This window comes from Conger conger, chromosome 2 (assembly GCF_963514075.1).
Source record: "Conger conger chromosome 2, fConCon1.1, whole genome shotgun sequence".
In the NCBI taxonomy this organism is placed as follows: Eukaryota; Metazoa; Chordata; class Actinopteri; order Anguilliformes; family Congridae; genus Conger; species Conger conger.
The window spans coordinates 22,468,026-22,485,895 of NC_083761.1; the positions used below are offsets into that span (position 1 = coordinate 22,468,026).

Here is a 17,870-nt window from a genome sequence, read left to right on the forward strand (position 1 = left end):
AACATACTGCTTAGTGAGGAAATATTAGGCCTACTATGGGTCAAGTACAAGTGAATGCTTTACTGACTGTTTTATGTGACTAAGTATTAAAAATAAAAATAAAATCTCTTTCTGTGATGACCTGGGAAGAGTTTCAATATTATGAACTATCCCCAAATTGGATTCATATTCATGTCTCACTCAAATCACAAAGCCCTCACTACTGCCACACAAGAATGCCTTAGTGAAAATTACCGGCATATGCATGGCCATCATGTTTCATCTGTATTAGAATAAGTCATTACTATACCAGCAGTAAGGATAAGCAGAAAGGGAAAGAGAGCTTTCCTCGTCCACCAACTCAGTGCTGAAGTTGCTGATGGATTTTATGTGCTCTTATTTTATCTGCGCTCAGGGATTACACAGAAGTGGACTGCCAACACCATTGGCTTGATCATGATCCCAATATTTATATATTTGAATATTTATAATCCACACACCTCCCATTTTAGAGATTAGAATGTTACCACAATCACTACTAAATCACAGAAAATATGTATTATGAAATAATAATGACAGTACTGAAAACCAATGAGGTTGACAATGAGTAAAATAACTATGTCAATCTGTCATATAATGTTACTTCTAAATATTTTATCCTGTAGTTTTCAAAATGTACATGTTTTTTACATAACTGGCATATTTTTTCAGTGATTACTAAGACTATGTGTCTGTCAAGGATCAGTCGTGGCATGGCTTTTGAAAATCATGGAAAACTGAAAAAAAAGAAAAGAAATGGCAGTGTTTCAAAAACATTAATATGCCAAATTAACTCACAAATTGCATGCACATCAGTAAGAAATTATTGCGAGAACATGCAATTGTAGCAACGGTAACTGGTCTTTAACTGAAAGTGAATGCTTTTTAATTAAAGTCATTACTAAGTAATAAAACAGGGTTACTGTGTGTCAATTTTTCTTTCTTTCTGTCTTTCTTTGTTTTGCTACAATATGTTGTGCAAGGCGATATTGAGCGCCTGTTGTCTGTTGTCACTGCCATAATGGGAGGAGGGCTCGGCATCAACATCTAACCACCCCCCATATGACAAAGGCTGTCAAACATCTGAGAAGGACTGGAATCTTGATCCCAGCGGATTTCAGACTCTGTATAGGCTACATTATGACACTGCATTTGGCAATATGGTTGAAATTGTTAGGCATACAAATCACATTGTAGGCTATGTTAAGGTTAACATCCAAATCTGCAGAAAAATCACAGAAAGGACAAACACACAGGGGACTATGGATATGGCAAAAAAGGGAAAAACTGCAGAATCTGTGACACGCACAATTTTTGACAAGCACCACACCTGCTTACTGCACATACATGTTTATCAGAATTGCCTGTGTGTTTGTTTCATTATATGTTATTTAGCTGAAGCTTTTACTGACTTACTTACAGTTGATTAGACTAAGCCGAGGAGCAATGTGGGGTTAAGGGCCTTGCTCAAGGGCCCAACACCTGTGCAGATCTTATTGTGGCTGCACAGAATATTGAACCACCAACCTTGTGGGTCCCAGTCATGTACCTTAACCACTAACAGATTATTTAACATGTTTAACAGAAAGATTAGCAGTCACATTCCTTCAGTTAACACCCAACACCTGCACCTGTCCACAAAATGACTCGGTTTCATTTTTTATCGCCATGATAGCTCAATACCGTAGGTGCCCTCGCCGGTTCTGTACTACGCCCCCTTGCGTTCGAGTTAATACATTATAGGCCTACAAGGCAATCCGCTAAAAGTGAATAATTATTTGGAAAAAAATACAAAAACATTAAAACAATATATCTACATTGATTTGATTGAAAAAATGAACAGATTCGTTTAATTCCCTCAAGTGCATTTCCGAGTACATTCAGTCTTAAATTTTTATCTGTTCTGGTAGTACAGGCATTATGTGCAGTCGTGTTGGTGATTTCCTCGGGGCTGTCTGCTTGTAGTTGCGGCTATCTGCATGAGCGCCACTGCCCCGCCGGCCCGTGATGTGATGGCGAGGAAACCCCGTTGACAAGGCACTGCTTTTTCATGACGGTGAGTTTCCCTTTGAGTGTATTATAATTTTGTGATAAAAATTTCAAGGAAAAACACACACAACCTCCTTCCTCCCCTTCCTTTGGGGAGGGATGAGAACTGGAGAGGAAAAAATCTGAGACAGAAAACGGGGAGAGAAAAATATATGAGTGAAAGAGGGAGTGGGAGAGGAGGAGGAGGAGGAGGGGGGAGCAAATTAAAAGTTGCCAAATGGATATATTGGGTTTCAAGAGGGATGAGACTGGAGTGAGGGCTTGCCTCTGTTCTCTAAGGTCTTAGTCTCATGCAAATTTAGATAAACGTTTTTCGATCCCCAACTGTTAAGTTTAGACGAGGAACACAAGCCAGAGGTTTCCAATAAACGGGAGGAACAGCTAGCAAGCTACACCGCCGCTCCGTTTTCAGGGCCACTGTGGAGGGGGTCAAATAATTAGACAAGCCTAATTCGCGAAATCACAAGACAGTAATCAGTTCAGCGGTTTGAGATAACGATACTCCCGAATTTATTCTGAAAAGCTGAAGTGAATCAGTCGAACGACGAAGAAACCTGGTGCTTTCTCTGTATGCTGCCGTGCGGAGACATTAGCTTACTTGCTAGCTGGAAGAAGAGCTGTAAATGAAAAGGACTCACGTCCACCTCGGCGGAAAGACAGCGTCAGCGAGTGAGAGAGCGAGAGAAAGGCGTTTTGAAATCGCAAGCGGCTAGCTACTATTGTCTGTCAATTCATTCTATTTTTGGACGTAAAATTGCCAGCTATACATTACGTTTCCACAAGGCAAAGGATCATAGGTTCTCGAGCCGAGGCTTCTATGTTGGAAAGAGAATGTAAACTGCTGATGCAAAGCAAAATGCATAGTCTATTTCAATGACTGAAGGATTGCAATGTTTTTAAATTACTTTAAAACGTTTTCCCCCTGTGTGAATTTCCGCCCCCTATGATCTAGCCTAGCTATGTCTGAGATGAAGGAAAGGATATGTCGATTCCCCCATTCTCGTTGTTTTCTGGCTACAATGCTATTAGCCAGTCACCTTCGCTAGCTAATTGGCATGACGTTAGTCTTTTTTCAGTCTTATATCCTCCATTAATCGTCCGAAAATATTTTAATAATATTTTTTAAAAACCCTTGCATATATCCTTAATGGACGTATTCGCTGATGTTGTCTGTGTAGTTCATTTACGTTTTCTTTATAATTCTATGCAAGTCCTGTTCGTGAATGTCCTGTCCTAGCTAGCTAGTTGCAGTCAGGACTTCCCTTCCATTTTATGATTCTATGATGCTGGGCACATTTTTTGTGAAACGTGGCATCTACACGTTTGAAATAAAAATGTGAAATAAACCGTGCGTCACAGTTGTTGTCTTTAAACCATAAAGTTGGCTATGCGAACCCGCTGATTTGTGCACTTAGTGTGTCTTTTTCTAGCTAACGTTAGCTGCGTACCAGTTTTCTCCAAGGCGTTAGGCTAACTTTAGCTAGATAGCAAATAGATGTCTTAAGCCATAGGTTACATTTTATAATGTTCGTTTTTACACAAAGGCGAATATTATAGCGTAGAGTTAATTTGTTTCCCCAACCAAAGCAAATTTGACTGCTTCTTCAAGCTCATCTCTGTAACATAGAACTAGCGCTAGCCATTTTCTTAGAACTGTAACGTTAGGCTAGCTACAAAAAAGATCTGTAATAATTGTCCTGGTTACTTATCCTAGCCCATATTTAACCCAGTTTTGTATTATTCGAAGTCATTTCCCTAGCCGACTGCTTGTAAGGCTACTAAAATAGTTAGACAGTGTTAAAAGAGGGATAATTTCATTTATTTTAAGAATTTTTCTTTTAGTTTTCAAAAGGTAGTTGTCTGGCTTGAAGCCAAGGCGTGGCGTAGTTGTTTTAGCCGCCATTTTTATCTGCATTGATAGCAAAGCAATAGATGGCAATGTTCAAGGAGAATTCAACATATTTTACAAAATAATGGCATGAAAACGTGTTTGCATGACTAATACAAGATGCAAGTACTGCCTGTGTATAATAACATCAATATTAAATTGGGAAAATAAAATAAAAAGATTATATAAAAAAGTAAAACAAAACCTGGAGATGCAGATGCAACATACTAAAACCTGTGGCCTCGCGATTTCAGAACGCGAACGTAATGAAGCCACCTTTTTGTTTTTGTGTGTGTACATCTGCACCTCTAAATGTTATCTAATTCAGTGACCTGTCTGTGGAATGGCTGTTGGTGCCAGAGGGGGTGGTTTGAGTATCTCAGAAACTGCTGATCTCCTGGGATTTTCATGCACAACCATCGAGAGTTTAAAGAGAACGGTGCTAAAAACATAAAATAAAAAAACACCCAGTGAGCAACAGTTCTGTGGGTGAAAACAACTGAGAGAGGTCAAAGGCTTGAGTTACTGTCACCTCCCTGTCAGTAACTAAAGTAGCCACGTGTTACAACAGTGGTATGCAGATGAAGATACATGTTGAAGCTTGAAGTGGATGGGTTACAGCAGAAGACTAATAAGTCTAAAAGAATAAGTCTAATAAGGGTCATTCCATGTCAACTCAACACACATTTTCCCTTACAAGATTCTCCCTTATAAACCTTCCTCAAGTCATGCCTCTAATATGCTGGGTGAAACATTGTTTGTTCCAATTACAGTCCCCTCAAAAAGTATTGGAACAGCAAGGCTAATTCCTTTGTTTACACTGAATACAGTTGGGGTTGAGACATAAAGATGAGTTCAGAAATTCAGATTTTATTCCCTGATATTTACACTAAAATGTGTTAACATAGAACGTAGCACCTTTGCTATCAGATCACCCAATTTTTAGGTGAGGAAAACTAATAAAGTAAATAAGAGTAAACAATACTTAATATTGGGTAGCATATCCCTTGTTTGCAAAAACTGCATCAAGCCTGTGACCCATTGACATCACCAATGCTTCACCGATCATATGTTTCGGATCATGAGCAGATCCCTTCTTTCTCCACACTTTGCCCTTTCCATCACTTTGGTAGAGGTTAATCTTGGTCTCATCAGTCCATAAAACGTTTTTCCAGAACTTTTGTGGCTCATCTCTGTACTTCTTTGCAAATTATAATCATGCCTTCCGTTTCTTACTACTGATGAGTGGTTTGCGTCTTGTGGTATAGCCTCTATATTGCTGCTCTCTAAGTCTTCTTTGAACAGTTGATTGAGATGCCTTCACCCCTGCCCTGTGGAGATTGTTTGTGATGTCACTGACTGATGTTTTGGGGTTTTACTTCACATCTCTCACAATGTTTCTGTCAGTAACTACTGTTTTCCTTGGTCAACCTGTTCGATGTCTGTTGCTCTGTACTCAGGGGTTTCTTTCTTTTTCAGGACATTCCAAGTTGTTGTACTAGCTTATCCTCAATGCTTGTGTAATGGATTGCTTTTCTCCCTAAGCAAATGCAGTCTTCACAGGCAAAACCCAAGGCTAATACCAAGAGTGGACATTCAGAACAATTTATTGTTTAACCAATCAATCTAACAGGACACATCTGGGCAACAAGAAACACCTGTCAGTCACATGTTCCAATACTTTCCAATAAAATTGGGTGGTCTGATACAAAAGGTGATATGTTCTAAGTTGTTTAACAAATCTAAATAAAAATACCAGGAAATAAAAGCAGGAATTCGGATCTGTCATTGCATGTACATCTTTTGACCTCAAACTCAATTGTCTTCAGTGTATAGCAAAACAAGGAATTTACCTTGTTGTTGCAATACTTTTGGAGGGGACTATATGTTCTCATATGTGAATTTGCAGTCTCTGTCATGATGAACTACTCAAGTACTTTCCAGTGGCACTTGTCAGGATTGCCCATTTTCACCCCTTCTGTTTGCTCTGTCCTTGGAGCCACTGACGGATAAGTGTTAACCTCACTCAACATAAAATATCCTTGTTTGCTGATGATGTTTTGTTATTTGTTAATGAAGTTGCCACTTCGCTACAGCATATTCTACCCACTTTTAATGAGTTTAGTGCTGTATCAGGATACAGAATAAATTGGACAAAATAATATAAAAAGCAAAAATGTCCTGTCCCCTCATATATCATTAGTTAAAGAATTTAAATAACTTGGTGTTCATGACCAACCCTAACTCCATTCCTCTGTAACAACTATACACTGTTAACAGACTCCCATCCTTTCTCATCTGCTCACTGGAGAACACAGGGAATTCATACCTTTGCTGACATTTTTGAGTGAAATGGCCTCAATACGTTCCAGGATTTAAAATCACCATATGGCCTACCTGGTGCATCATTTTTCTTTGACCTACGTTTGCATCTGGCAATGAAAACTTACAGGTCCCCCGGGGAACAGCTTCCCACACATGCAATACATGCCATGCTGGATAGGAGAAACGGGACAAGGGGATTAATTTCGGCCCTTAACACATTTCTTCTTAGTACCTCTTACAAACCCCTTACAATCCAATCAATGTGGATAAAGATCTATCCACTAGTCCTGATGTTTTTCCTTAGGATATAATTTGGAGCAGTCTTTCACGTGTATCTAAAAATCTTGACCATCAGCTCATACACTACAACTCTTCACAGAACATACTTAACACCTAGAAAACATCACACTCTAAATTGTCTACACGGAGACATTGATTGCTCGGATTCATAGAGCTAATTAACGAAAGTTGGATGCCTGGCTTTCGGCAGCTGCTGCTGTCGAGTTTTTGTTACGATTTCGGCTGTTTTGAGTTTTGATTTGAGTACTCTTTTGACTGTACATGGGGGGAGAATGTTTTAGGGGGAAAAAATAGCAAGCTAATCAGACTTGGGTCAAATACATAATTGTTTTGGATTCAAATACTTTTCTATGCTTTACTGAGCTTGTCTGGTATATTGGAACCTATGGTATGCTCTCAAAAAAACCCGGCTTCTGGTCCTCTTGGTTGACTCAATTGAACCAAATCAATCGAGCACAGAAAGGTGTTTGAATACCAAACTATTACATATTTGACCATGTGGCTAATGCAATCGTCTAATCCAACCACAAATATTCATTGGTGATTCGTGTTGTGACCCTGAACATCCACAAGTACATATCTGCAGTGATGCTAAATATTTTGAAAGTACAATGTCTCAAAGTGTTTCCTTCCTGCAATTCAAATTTAGTATTTGTGTAATTATTCTGCAATATGGCCTTTGTGGCAATTAAGGAAGATAATTTGAAGTGTTTATCATTGTAAATATCATAAAATTATGGCAAGTATTAATTTAAGGTTGGGGTTATGTGGACTCATCAGCCCCTCTCTTTCTCCTTACAGGAAATCTGGGGGGTTAAATGACCGACTCCATGGTCCCCACCAGAAACCAGTGAGTATCCTCTCAGTTTGGAATGTAAAGGGTTTCTTTTGGGTCTGTCTCATCACTGCAACTTTCTCCAATTGGGGAGTTTCAGCCATGCATATATTTTCCGATCCATGCACTGCCCAACCGCTGCTTATTCAGTACATCAGCTGTGCTGTGCTCTCATTGTGTCAGAGGAATACCCTTTGCACACTGCGGGTGCCAGCTCGACCAGCAGAGGTGCTCTGGCTAGGAAAATCCTGCCAACTGTGGCCCCCCTCTCTGGGCGTCACCTGTAGGGCTGTGGACCACACTGCCTTTGTCAGAATTCAACACAAAATGTCTGGGGTGCTAAGCAGTGTCTTAGCGAAATTAGCTTGCTAGCAGCTCCTTGTCCCATCTGTGGCAGTTTAATGAATAGACACATTTTTGGTTTCTGTGTGTATTGAGAAGTTTTCTCCTGTATATCATGCTAGGTCTATTCTTGCCTCTTCCTAGGTGTCATGGACGATGAAGATGCTCGCTGTCTTCTCGATATTATAGGGTGAGTGCGTCTTGTTGTTCTTTTATTACTTTGACTGGGTGAGGAGAAGAAGCTTTGTAGATTCTGTTATCTAGGGCAACACAGTGTAAATGTACACTTTGTATGAATGTGTACCACTAGATAATTTGAAAGCTGAAAGCTGATATATTTAAGTATCTTGGTGGAAGTTATGATTTGAATATGCCACGAATGGCAGAGACGCTTTAAGGTTGTGCAATGATTGGAATATGACTGGAATGGGAAAGATGTTTTAAGGTTGTGCATCAGGGATAGATATACATTCAGTGGGCTATCTTCTATCCACTTAAAAGTTTAACAGGTTGTGCGTTCAGAGATGCTATTCTGCATACCACTGTTGCAATGTGTGTTATTTGTGTTACCTAATAAATTGTTCACTGAGTGTAGCAGATGAGGATGTAATTAAGGGTCAGGATTAGCCCATCCCTCTTGACTCTGTTGTTTTTTCTGTTGACCACCTACACTCAATCTGCCTGCAATTACTTGCTTTTTTCACCGGTCTTGTTTTGTTTCATGTTTTTAGTATGTTTATCAGTCACCTTGTGATTGGAGGTTCTCTCGCAAGCTTCCAGCTGACCAGGAATGTTTTGTTGACTTCAAGTGTAGATACAGCCCCTATTCTGCCTAATCTATCCTGCCGGTTCCTCTTACTTAGGGATGTGCAGGCTCTGAATGACTATCTTCATGGCTCCAACAGCAAATCGGTATGTATTTAGGATGTGGTACCTGCCTAATGAAAGCTGCCAACCTTGCACCACCCTAGTGATACCTATTAGATTTGCAATGTAATGTTTTGTGTAGTTACTGTTGCTAGCCCTGACCTCTGTGAGCAGTAGCAAACTTCATTGCAATTGTGACAACATCCAGCTCTAAATGGCGTGTAATTGGCCAGGTTGTTCCCTGCTCTGAAGAGGAAAACGATCGTGGCTGACGTTTGTTGTCATTCTTTTGCAGATCAATGAAGATGACGTGACAAACACAACCATTGGCTCTGCCAACTCTTTCTTTATCAGCAATTCCGTAAGTAGATAAGTGTTACTGTGCACTCTTAGACGGTACACGTTACACTACATTTTCCATAACAGTTACACAATGTTCTGAGTTGTCAACTATTGTATTATACTGTCATTGCATGGATTATAACATGCACATTTTAATTTTGTTTGGAGTCACCAATTGTGCTGTACTCTCCTGCCACCTTGAGACACACTTCTGCTGAAGTTTACATACTCTTCTGATACACCTGTCCAAAGAGCAATCCCTCACCACACAGTGTACCAGAGGGGAGCTAGGCCCAGTGGCTTGAGAGGCGTGTAATGTGTCTTTGTCCACGTGTCATGCAGGGAGATGGTGGCTCCACCCTGAAGGATGGTGGTGGCTCCCTTCCCAGCGTGGGCGTGCCTGACGGGGCAGGGCTTCAGCTCCCCAACAACCTGCGGTTCATGGAGGAGGAGCTGGGCGAAGCTTTGCCCTCAGGGGCGGAGCTGGGGGAGGAGCAGCCCTTCGACATCCTCCAGAAATCCCTGCAGGAGGCCGACATCACCGAGCAGACCCTGGCCCAGGAGGCCCTGTTGGAGTCCCCGCCCGCGCCGGCCCCCTTCGCCCAGCAGCTGGTCTCTGGGGGATTCGGGGGTGCGATCGGGGCGGGGCCGTCCCCTCTGCCTTTCTCCGGGGCCCAGTCTCAGGGCGTGCTCCAGCAGGTCTCCCAGCAGCCCCTGCACAACGGGACCGCGGGGCACATCCAGGTGCTGGGAGCGTTTGGAGGTGCACCTTCGGTGATGCCCATCAACAGCCTGGAGCGACCCCAGATCGTCCTGCGGCCCGGGGGCGGGGGAGGAGGAGGGGCACAGGGCGGCATGTTCGCCCCCCCGGTCACAGGGCAAGTCGGCGTCCCTTTCAAGGCCAGCGGGACGTCCATCCCCCTCCAAAACATCATCATCCAGCAGGGGGGGCCCTCACCCCAGGCACTTATCAGGCCCATCCAGCCCAAACCGCTCCAGGTGGGCGGGCAGACTGTGTACAACATCAGCGGCCTGGGCCTCCAGGCCCCGCCCGCTGCCACGCCCCCTCAGCCTGGGGGCTCGTCTCAGCCGCCCCAACCGCAGATGAAGGTGGTCAACCACTCGGGCAACATCATGATCCAGTCTCCCCTGGGGCAGCAACAGCAGCAGCCACCGCCCAGTCAGTTCCTTTTGCCTGCCTCCTTATCACTCACCCCCACCACCTCCGCCCAAGGCCTGCAGGCCCTCAACGGGCAGATCCTCCAAACCTCCGACCGCACCTCCACCAGCACCACCTACTCCATTCTGACCAATCACAGTGCCGCCGTGCAGCTTGTCGCCGGGCAGAGTTTCGCGGGCCAGCTCATCGTCAACCAGGGCGTGGTGCCAGGAGGCGCCGGACAGGCAGCCCAGGTTTCCTGGGCGACGGCGGGTGGGGCTAAAGTGTGGGCTGGTCTCCCCGGCAACGTCCCGCCCGGTGCGGCCGTACAGAACCGCTTCACCCTGGTGAGCTCCACGGGGCCTCAGATGGTGGAGGGCGGGGCCCCGGGGCCCCAGGGGCAACAGCAGGTCTCTGTCAGTCTGGGGCAGAGTGTCCTGGTACCCCTCACGCAAGCCCCCGTCCCGGCCGGACACGCCGTGTCAGAGACTTACACTTTCTCCAGCAGCCAGGTGAGACGGGAGATGGTGAGATGGTCCCTCTCTACATCCCTCACTCCCTCATTTCGTGTGCCTTTCATTCCCGCTCTTTCCATCCCTTTCTTTTCCAGCCTCTCCCCTGCTTTGCTCCCCCTCTTTCTCATTCTCGCTGTTTCTGCTGCTCAATTCATGCTAGGACCATCCTACCTTTCTCTCACTCATTCTCTCCCCCTCTTTATCTGTTTAGGATTCAAACTGAAATTCCATTTAGAGACTATTATGCTTGTTTAATACAATCTTGCCAAGGCAGCAGAAATAAGTAATATGTAATAATGGCAACAAAGTTTAATTATAATAATGACAACATTATACAGTACATAAATACAATGATATATGATCAGCTGCCTATAGCTGAGAAGTTTGAATTTAGACCCTGACTCACTTGAGCTTCATATGCTTGTTGCATGTGAGGCAAATGCATGCATCTTGTTCAACTGATATTCTGTCGTTTCTCTTCAGCAAAATGTTGCCAAATGTACTTCAAATAAATTTAGATTTTCAGATGAACAGGGTCATTCCCTGTTATCAAAACATCAGGCTGGTCTGTTCTATTGTGATTTCACGGATAATCAAAAGGCTTTATTCGCCTGACAGAAGCTATCTCCCTCTCTTTCGGTGGTGTCTGACTTCTCTTACTTGCAGGACTTCTCATCAGTGACCCCCCAGTTTATCAGCCTACCAGGGAACAAAGGTAGGGTTGTGCAGATGCTTTTAAGTGTGTGTTTGTGTGTATGTGTGGCCATTCTGGTATGGACTTGGGTTGGATGACTGTGTTTATGATTATTTTGATGTTGATGTTCATAGTAGTAGTAGTAGTATGGATTGTAAAGTGACTTGCTTCCATTGCCTCTGAATTCCCTCACAGTTTTGAAAACAGTGATGCCCCTCAACCAGGTCGACTCCACCAACACAACAAATGCCCAGGTATTCATAAGATGGATAGAGTTGTGTTTGTGTGTGCATGGGTGTGTGTATTCACACATGTGCCTGTTATAAATGAAGAAATGCTAAATCCTGTTGTTTAATATATATGCCTAATATCCTATTGCCAGTACACAATTTGGTGTGTTAAGAAAAATGAATAAATATATACTGAAAATATACTGTGAAAACATTCACTTTTGCAGCTCAGCTCACAGAAGAGACCCGCCCCTCAACAGCTCACCAAAGGAATCATGTGAGTGGATGCTTCTCTTTGCTAGTCTGAGTCTATGTCCATGAGTCACGCAGCCCTGGCCTTGTCTGTAGCTGTGCTCTGATTATACCCTACCGTGTTCTTCTCTCCCGCATTTGTAACTGCCAGAAGCTGTATAACTTGTATTGCTAGTGGCTTTTGTCTCTGTTGCATGTGTTTGATATGTCAGTGATGTGTCTCTTTTGTGTAAAGGCCAGTTTATAATCCATGACATAAAACTTTATAGAGTGCCGCTTGACTGAAATTTCTGAATGTTTGTGAAAGTTCTATTGTCGCCCAACGTATACTGTGGTCGTTGTCCTTAGCCAAAATATATAAACGCACTTGGTTTGTACCAGCCGCCCAGAGTACAAACCAAATGTTGCTGCGACCAGTTGCATCCCTGATGCTGGACTGTAAACTGGCCTTTACTACGGATGTAGCTTAATGTGTGTGTGTGTGTGTGTGTGTGTCTGGAGAGGCTGTGTGCCTTTAAGGAGCTCTGATGTAACTCTGATGTGTAACTCCATGTGTGTGTAACCCTGCTCCACTGTAGGGTTCTCCAACAGCTGAGGCGGGACCAGGCCAAGGTTCTGGCAGCAGACAGACTGCCCTTCTCTTCCTTTGAAGACGCTGCTCACCAACTTCTGCCCTACCATGTGTACCAGGGTGGTCTGCCTACCAACGAGGACTTCAAAAACGGTGACTTCATAAGTTCTCTCTGTCTCCCTGCAGTGAAAAGTGTGTTTGTGTGCATGTATGTATGTGTGGGTGCCTCTGAATGCGGGTGCCAGGCTCTTAATGACATGTCTTCTTGCAGTGGATGAAGAGTTTGAGATGGCGGCCACACATGTGCTAAAGCGAACACAATCAATGCTGAATAAGTACCGGCGCCTCCTGCTGGTGGATGCTGAGGTGAGTTGCTCAGGCTTTGGGTGCAGTCACACTATTAGTGAACCATTAATGTGATTACACCAATGAAAATTTCACCAGTGATGGTAATGTGTCAAAACATTAGTTCAGTGAATCTAAATAAATATATTTTCAGCGAAATAAAAAAATACTGATTCATAATTTTGGCTGAAGTTTGCAGCTTTAATCATATAATTACGCCTTAAGGGGCTTAGAAAATCTGCCAATATGAGACAGTTGGCACACAAGTCACTGATCTGCATTTCAGATTTTGGTCTGTGGCTTGGTAAAAATTTTTTCTGGTGTTTATTTTCTCACCGGGATTAATGTTGTTTGACCCCGCCTATCCCTGTCAGCGAACCAGTCCATCGTCGGAGATGGTGATGATTGACAGGACCTTCAATCAGGAAGAGCGGAGCGACCTGACCCGGGACAAACGGCTGGCGCTGGTGGACCCGGGTGAGTGGGAGGGCCAGGGACAGTGGGCAGGGGGCAGATGGGTAATATCTACTTGTCAATAAACGCAGACATTATGGAGTATGTTCAGTATGGAGGGCAGTTTGTTTACATAAAACTGGAAAAACAGAAAGTCTAAAAAGGAATTCAAACCAAATACATATTCCCATTGTTCATCCTTCCATGTCCACCATATTAGACTCATCCTATGCAGGATTTCTTTCCTTGTTTCGCTACTGTGATTACAATCAAAAATGTCATCCCATAAATGACACCAACAAACACCAACAAAACACGATCATTTTGTTCCGGCTAGCTATTTAGGTAGCTTTATAACATTGTATTGCAGACTTTTGGGATCACGTGTTTCAAAAATATTATGCAATAGCTGCATTCATACCAGTCTAGCAGTCAGAAGTATGTCAGAATGCTCGGTAGGCGTGTCACAATTATGACATAATTGCCTGATTGCAATTATTTGAGCTGACCATGTTTATTTTGAGTAATCGTTAGATGCCATTATGCGTGAACCAACTAGTCTCTATTTATAGCGTATTTAAGACCAACCCTTTAACGTTGCCAAACAAAACTGAATTTAGTTGGCTAATAACAGCAGTTACCTGATGTTATTGAATACTGACCAGTTGGTTAGCATTAGGTTAGCCACTAAGGGGACCCTATCTCTCCAGCTCCAGCACTAACCCAGCTGAAAATGCACCATTGTATCCAATCCTCAAGGTTATGTTAGTGATAAAGTATATATCTTCCTTCCTAATTGCTCCTGTTTACAGCTAGTGCCCTGTCATTGTGAAGAAAGGGTAATGTGTCAACAATATTGATCTGTTTGTGGTTGTTTTTTCAGATGGCTTCCTGGAGGATTTCTGCTGTCTGGTCAAGCCTGAGTGTGTGAGCTCTGCAGGGCTGGAGACATGCCCCGTGGGGGTAAATGAACTGCAGCCGACATCCCCTTGCCTCCCAAGGATGGGGCATCACCACGGCGACCTGAAGGACACGGGGACTAGGCAGGCAGACCAGAAGGACCCTGCCCACAGGACAGAGCAGCAGCCCGGGTGCAAGGACCCGGGGTGGGAGGGGCCGGAAGTGTCCCTCAGCGAGCACTTGGAGACAGCCATTAAGAGCATCCTGGACCTCAAGAAGACCCGAAGGCGCAGCTACGTCGGCCAAGTGCCCCCGGCGACGCCGTCGTCCACACAACACCACGCCCCTCTGCCGCCTCAGGGGCGGGGCTCAGAGAAGCCCCTCCCCTCAGAGCACAGCCAGGCTCCAATGGCCACCCACACGGATTCGGTGCTGGAGGCCGCTGTAAATAGCATATTAGAATGTTAAACAGTGCCACACTCGTAATTTGTGTTTGTACCCCTCCCCCAACACCGCCAACTGTGCTTTCCCCAGCCTGGTAGAGAGTGAAAGAGAATAGGACAGAGGACAGAGGACAGGGTTAGGGCATACCCCCCAACCTTCCTCCATTTTGTGTCTCTTATTGTCCAGCTGCCTCTGTCTCAGTCGGGTTTCTGCCTGTTGCCGGACAGAGTTGGCATAGTCCGGCTTGTCTCCTGGTCAAGCCGTTTACATGAAGACATATCATCTAGCCCGGTCTAGTGTCCGAGCCTCGTGTTTGGTGCGTGAATGCGAGCAAAATACGCGTTTACATTGGTTGTAGCGCAATGGTGTGTATGATTTGTAGGGTGTGTCAGGTATGTAAGCTGGGTTACGAGTGTGGGGTGTCTCTCACCTGACTACAGAAATTCTCACGTCTATTTCAACAGTTGTCTGTCTACAAGATTGTCTGTTACAGTTGAAGCAATTGCCCTGACCAGTTAAGATACATCGGGGAAAGTCTATTTTCATAATCATTTTTTGTTTTTTAAATGTTTTCATTTTGTTGCTATATTAGTATTTTGTACCTAACAGGTATGTGACTACACACTTCACAGGAGTGGATTTTTAAGGTCAGTTTAAGGCCTCAGATTGAGGCATTTATGTTATTGTATGATTTTATATATATTTTTTACATTTAATTTTTGATAAATTAAATATTATAGCATTCTATTTTGCGGGCAGCACTTTGCTGTTGTGGTGGAACCTTGGAAGCGGTCCTCTGCTGCAGGGAACTCATTTCAATGGCGCACGTGAAGTTTGTGCCTGTTTGAGTGACACACAGGAAGTAAACACTAACCAAATGGTTGCTGAAACTGCAGTGTTCAGTTTGATAGATCTAAAGAATATTAATGAAGGTTCGTTTATAAGGGTGATAGCAGTGCTGAAGGATACTGCATCATTGGGCATCTCTCTGCTGAAAATCTATAAACAGTAATACAGCACTAGGTGTTCCTGTTGCCAGTCAGAACCTCCTAGAGGTAGTTGGTTGTGAAGGTAGATGCAGGAGCTGCCCAACTAGTTACTATAGAGAATCTGTGCTGACATACAGGAAGAACTCCCTGTGGTCTGCTTTCTATGGGATCAGTTTCTATATTGAGCTGGTGTGACTTCCCTTCACATGGGTGCTGTAAGGGGTGGGAGATTGGTGTTGCCTGAATTTCACATGCGGACCCTCCTGAAAAAAACAGCTAGGTTTTGAAACAGCTGGTTGAGCTCCCAAGTCAACATGGTTTAGATGATTGACCACTTCACATGAGCTCCCAGCTTGACTTGACAAGCTATGTTTTGAAGCAGCTGGTAGTTTTTTGAACAGCTACCAGCTCAGACAAGCTACCAGCACTAACTGGCTGACCAGCTCATACCCAGCTAGATCAGCTTTTTGACTAGCTTGGCCATGCTGGTAGACCAGCTTATACCCAGCTAGAATAACCTATGACCAGCTTCACCAGCTCAACTATCAAGCTGGTCAAGCTAGCACAGCTGGATTTTACAGCAGGGGAGCTATCCAGTATTATCAATGACTCCTTAATTTCAAACACTCATATTGTTTTTGCAATAGTAAGCAGTGATCGAAGCTTTGGCCGTTATGGGGTTTGTGAAGCCTTAGTCACTTATGGTTCTGAACCCTGGCCATCTGTAGTTGTGTGACCCTCCAGTCACTGTGGGGCTGCACCCTTACACCTGTGATGTACCTGGAACTTTTAGTTGTGTTGAATTAACAGGGCTTTCTCAAGAGTCAAGTTGTGTTATTTCAATGTGGTTTCTGCCTTGACAAAATAACTGTGCCACTGGTTGGTCATAGTTGCAGAGTGCTATGGGGGGACCCTGAAGGCTTGGAAATGGTGAAACAGTGGTGCATTTGTAAAACCACCTTCAGAGCAGCGTCTGTAAGTGCTTACACATCCATGTCCTGACCATTTATCAAAAAATAATGTATAGAAACATATCACATGTAGTGTGGATGTGTGTGTGTGTGTGTGCATGCGTGAGTATATGAGTGCATGTATGCATGTGTATACATCTGTCCTTTGCTCATTTTGTGCGGTGCCTATTTCTGACTCAAATGTTTTCCTTAAAGATACACTACATGTCTAGTATGTTCCAACAGTGCCCCCCCCCCCCACCCTAAAACAAAGTAATAGGGGAGGGAAACATGAGTGGTGAAACCATGAAACCAGACGGCCTACATTTCAAAGTGCTCATTCGCCTTAGGAGAGAACAAGTATGAACACACAACATACACACTATAGTTGTTTTGCTGCTTTTTGTTAAGAGTTTGGCCTTCTCAGTTTGCCTGTGGGGATGAGAATCTTACAGGATGCTTCTCGTCACCTTCATCATCATCATCAAAATTTTCATGATCCTCTATGTTTGGCCTTCATTTTGCTCTTACTTTCTATGGATGTGTTTGTACATCAGTCTCCCTCAAACACTTAGTTTCATTTTTTGTATAAATGTGGGGAAAAAAAGAAAAATGTAAAACAACATATTTATAATTTTTTGTAAGAAAAAGAGAAAATGCACAAAAAGCTGTCAATTTTTATGTTGGCTGTGAAGTTTTAAATGAAGATCTATGTGTTTTTGATTTATTGTCACGTCCTTGGTTTCTTCATCGTTTTGTGTGGATGTTCATTATAAGAAAACACAAAGTAAACAAATCAAAACATTAAATAGATTTTCAAATATTACTGGAGACTGGTTGATGCCTGTGTTATTTTGTCTGTACACCTATCTGCGTAATGTTAAAGGACTGCTTTTATTTTATCATTTTAGTTCATGTACTTTTATTTTTCAGTTTTACGGTTCCTCCTTCGTTCTTCCGAATGCGGGATGTCCCATTTTAACCATACAGGTGAATGCCCCATCAGGTGAATTTCCTCCTTTCCATAATGCTGCTGTGACTCACTGGTTCTCAGACCTCTCCTTGGGTTCTGCCAGATCCAGGTATTTGATGTGTTCCGCTTCAGGCACACCAACACAATGGAGCCCTTGATTAGTTGCATCGGGCGTGCTCGAGGCAGAACACATCAAATACCAGGATCTGGCCTCAGGAGAGGTATTGGACCCACTGCTGTGGCTGATTAACAGTCTGCTCTCGCACCCTCAAGCTGCAAACAGTCTGCTGTTGGTCTTCATGCTCTTCTTCTGATACAGGTATTTGCATCCAGTTTGCTGGCCATGCCCACGTATCCACCCACCAGTAAGAGAAGCTAGCCAGAATTTTGAACAGAGAAAGCTTCTCAGATTCCACTTGGCAGGGCTTA

At 43.5% G+C, this 17,870-nt stretch overlaps 1 protein-coding gene and 1 long non-coding RNA gene across 3 annotated transcripts; one reads left to right on the forward strand and one right to left on the reverse strand.

Annotated features, from left to right (window-relative positions):
* Positions 1–1,840: 1,840 nt before the first annotated feature.
* On the reverse strand, positions 1,841–2,741 carry LOC133122913 (uncharacterized). Its single transcript, XR_009708156.1, has 2 exons — positions 2,666–2,741; positions 1,841–2,189 (listed from the first exon to the last, which is right to left on the reverse strand). It is a non-coding gene; the product is annotated as an uncharacterized LOC133122913 (long non-coding RNA).
* Positions 1,962–17,294, forward strand: bicral (BICRA like chromatin remodeling complex associated protein). Of its 2 annotated transcripts, none has more exons than XM_061233190.1 (13): positions 1,962–2,074; positions 7,382–7,430; positions 7,880–7,947; positions 8,621–8,669; positions 8,920–8,985; positions 9,309–10,637; positions 11,307–11,355; positions 11,530–11,588; positions 11,792–11,841; positions 12,395–12,540; positions 12,659–12,753; positions 13,107–13,209; positions 14,069–17,294. In XM_061233190.1, exons 3-13 carry the CDS (start codon positions 7,907–7,909, stop codon positions 14,551–14,553), a joined length of 2,472 nt encoding a protein of 823 aa, XP_061089174.1. In that variant the 5' UTR covers positions 1,962–2,074; positions 7,382–7,430; positions 7,880–7,906; the 3' UTR covers positions 14,554–17,294. The 2 variants fall into 2 exon arrangements, with proteins under 2 accessions (XP_061089174.1, XP_061089173.1); XM_061233189.1 differs by having other exon boundaries at positions 7,902–7,947.
* Positions 17,295–17,870: the final 576 nt, after the last annotated feature.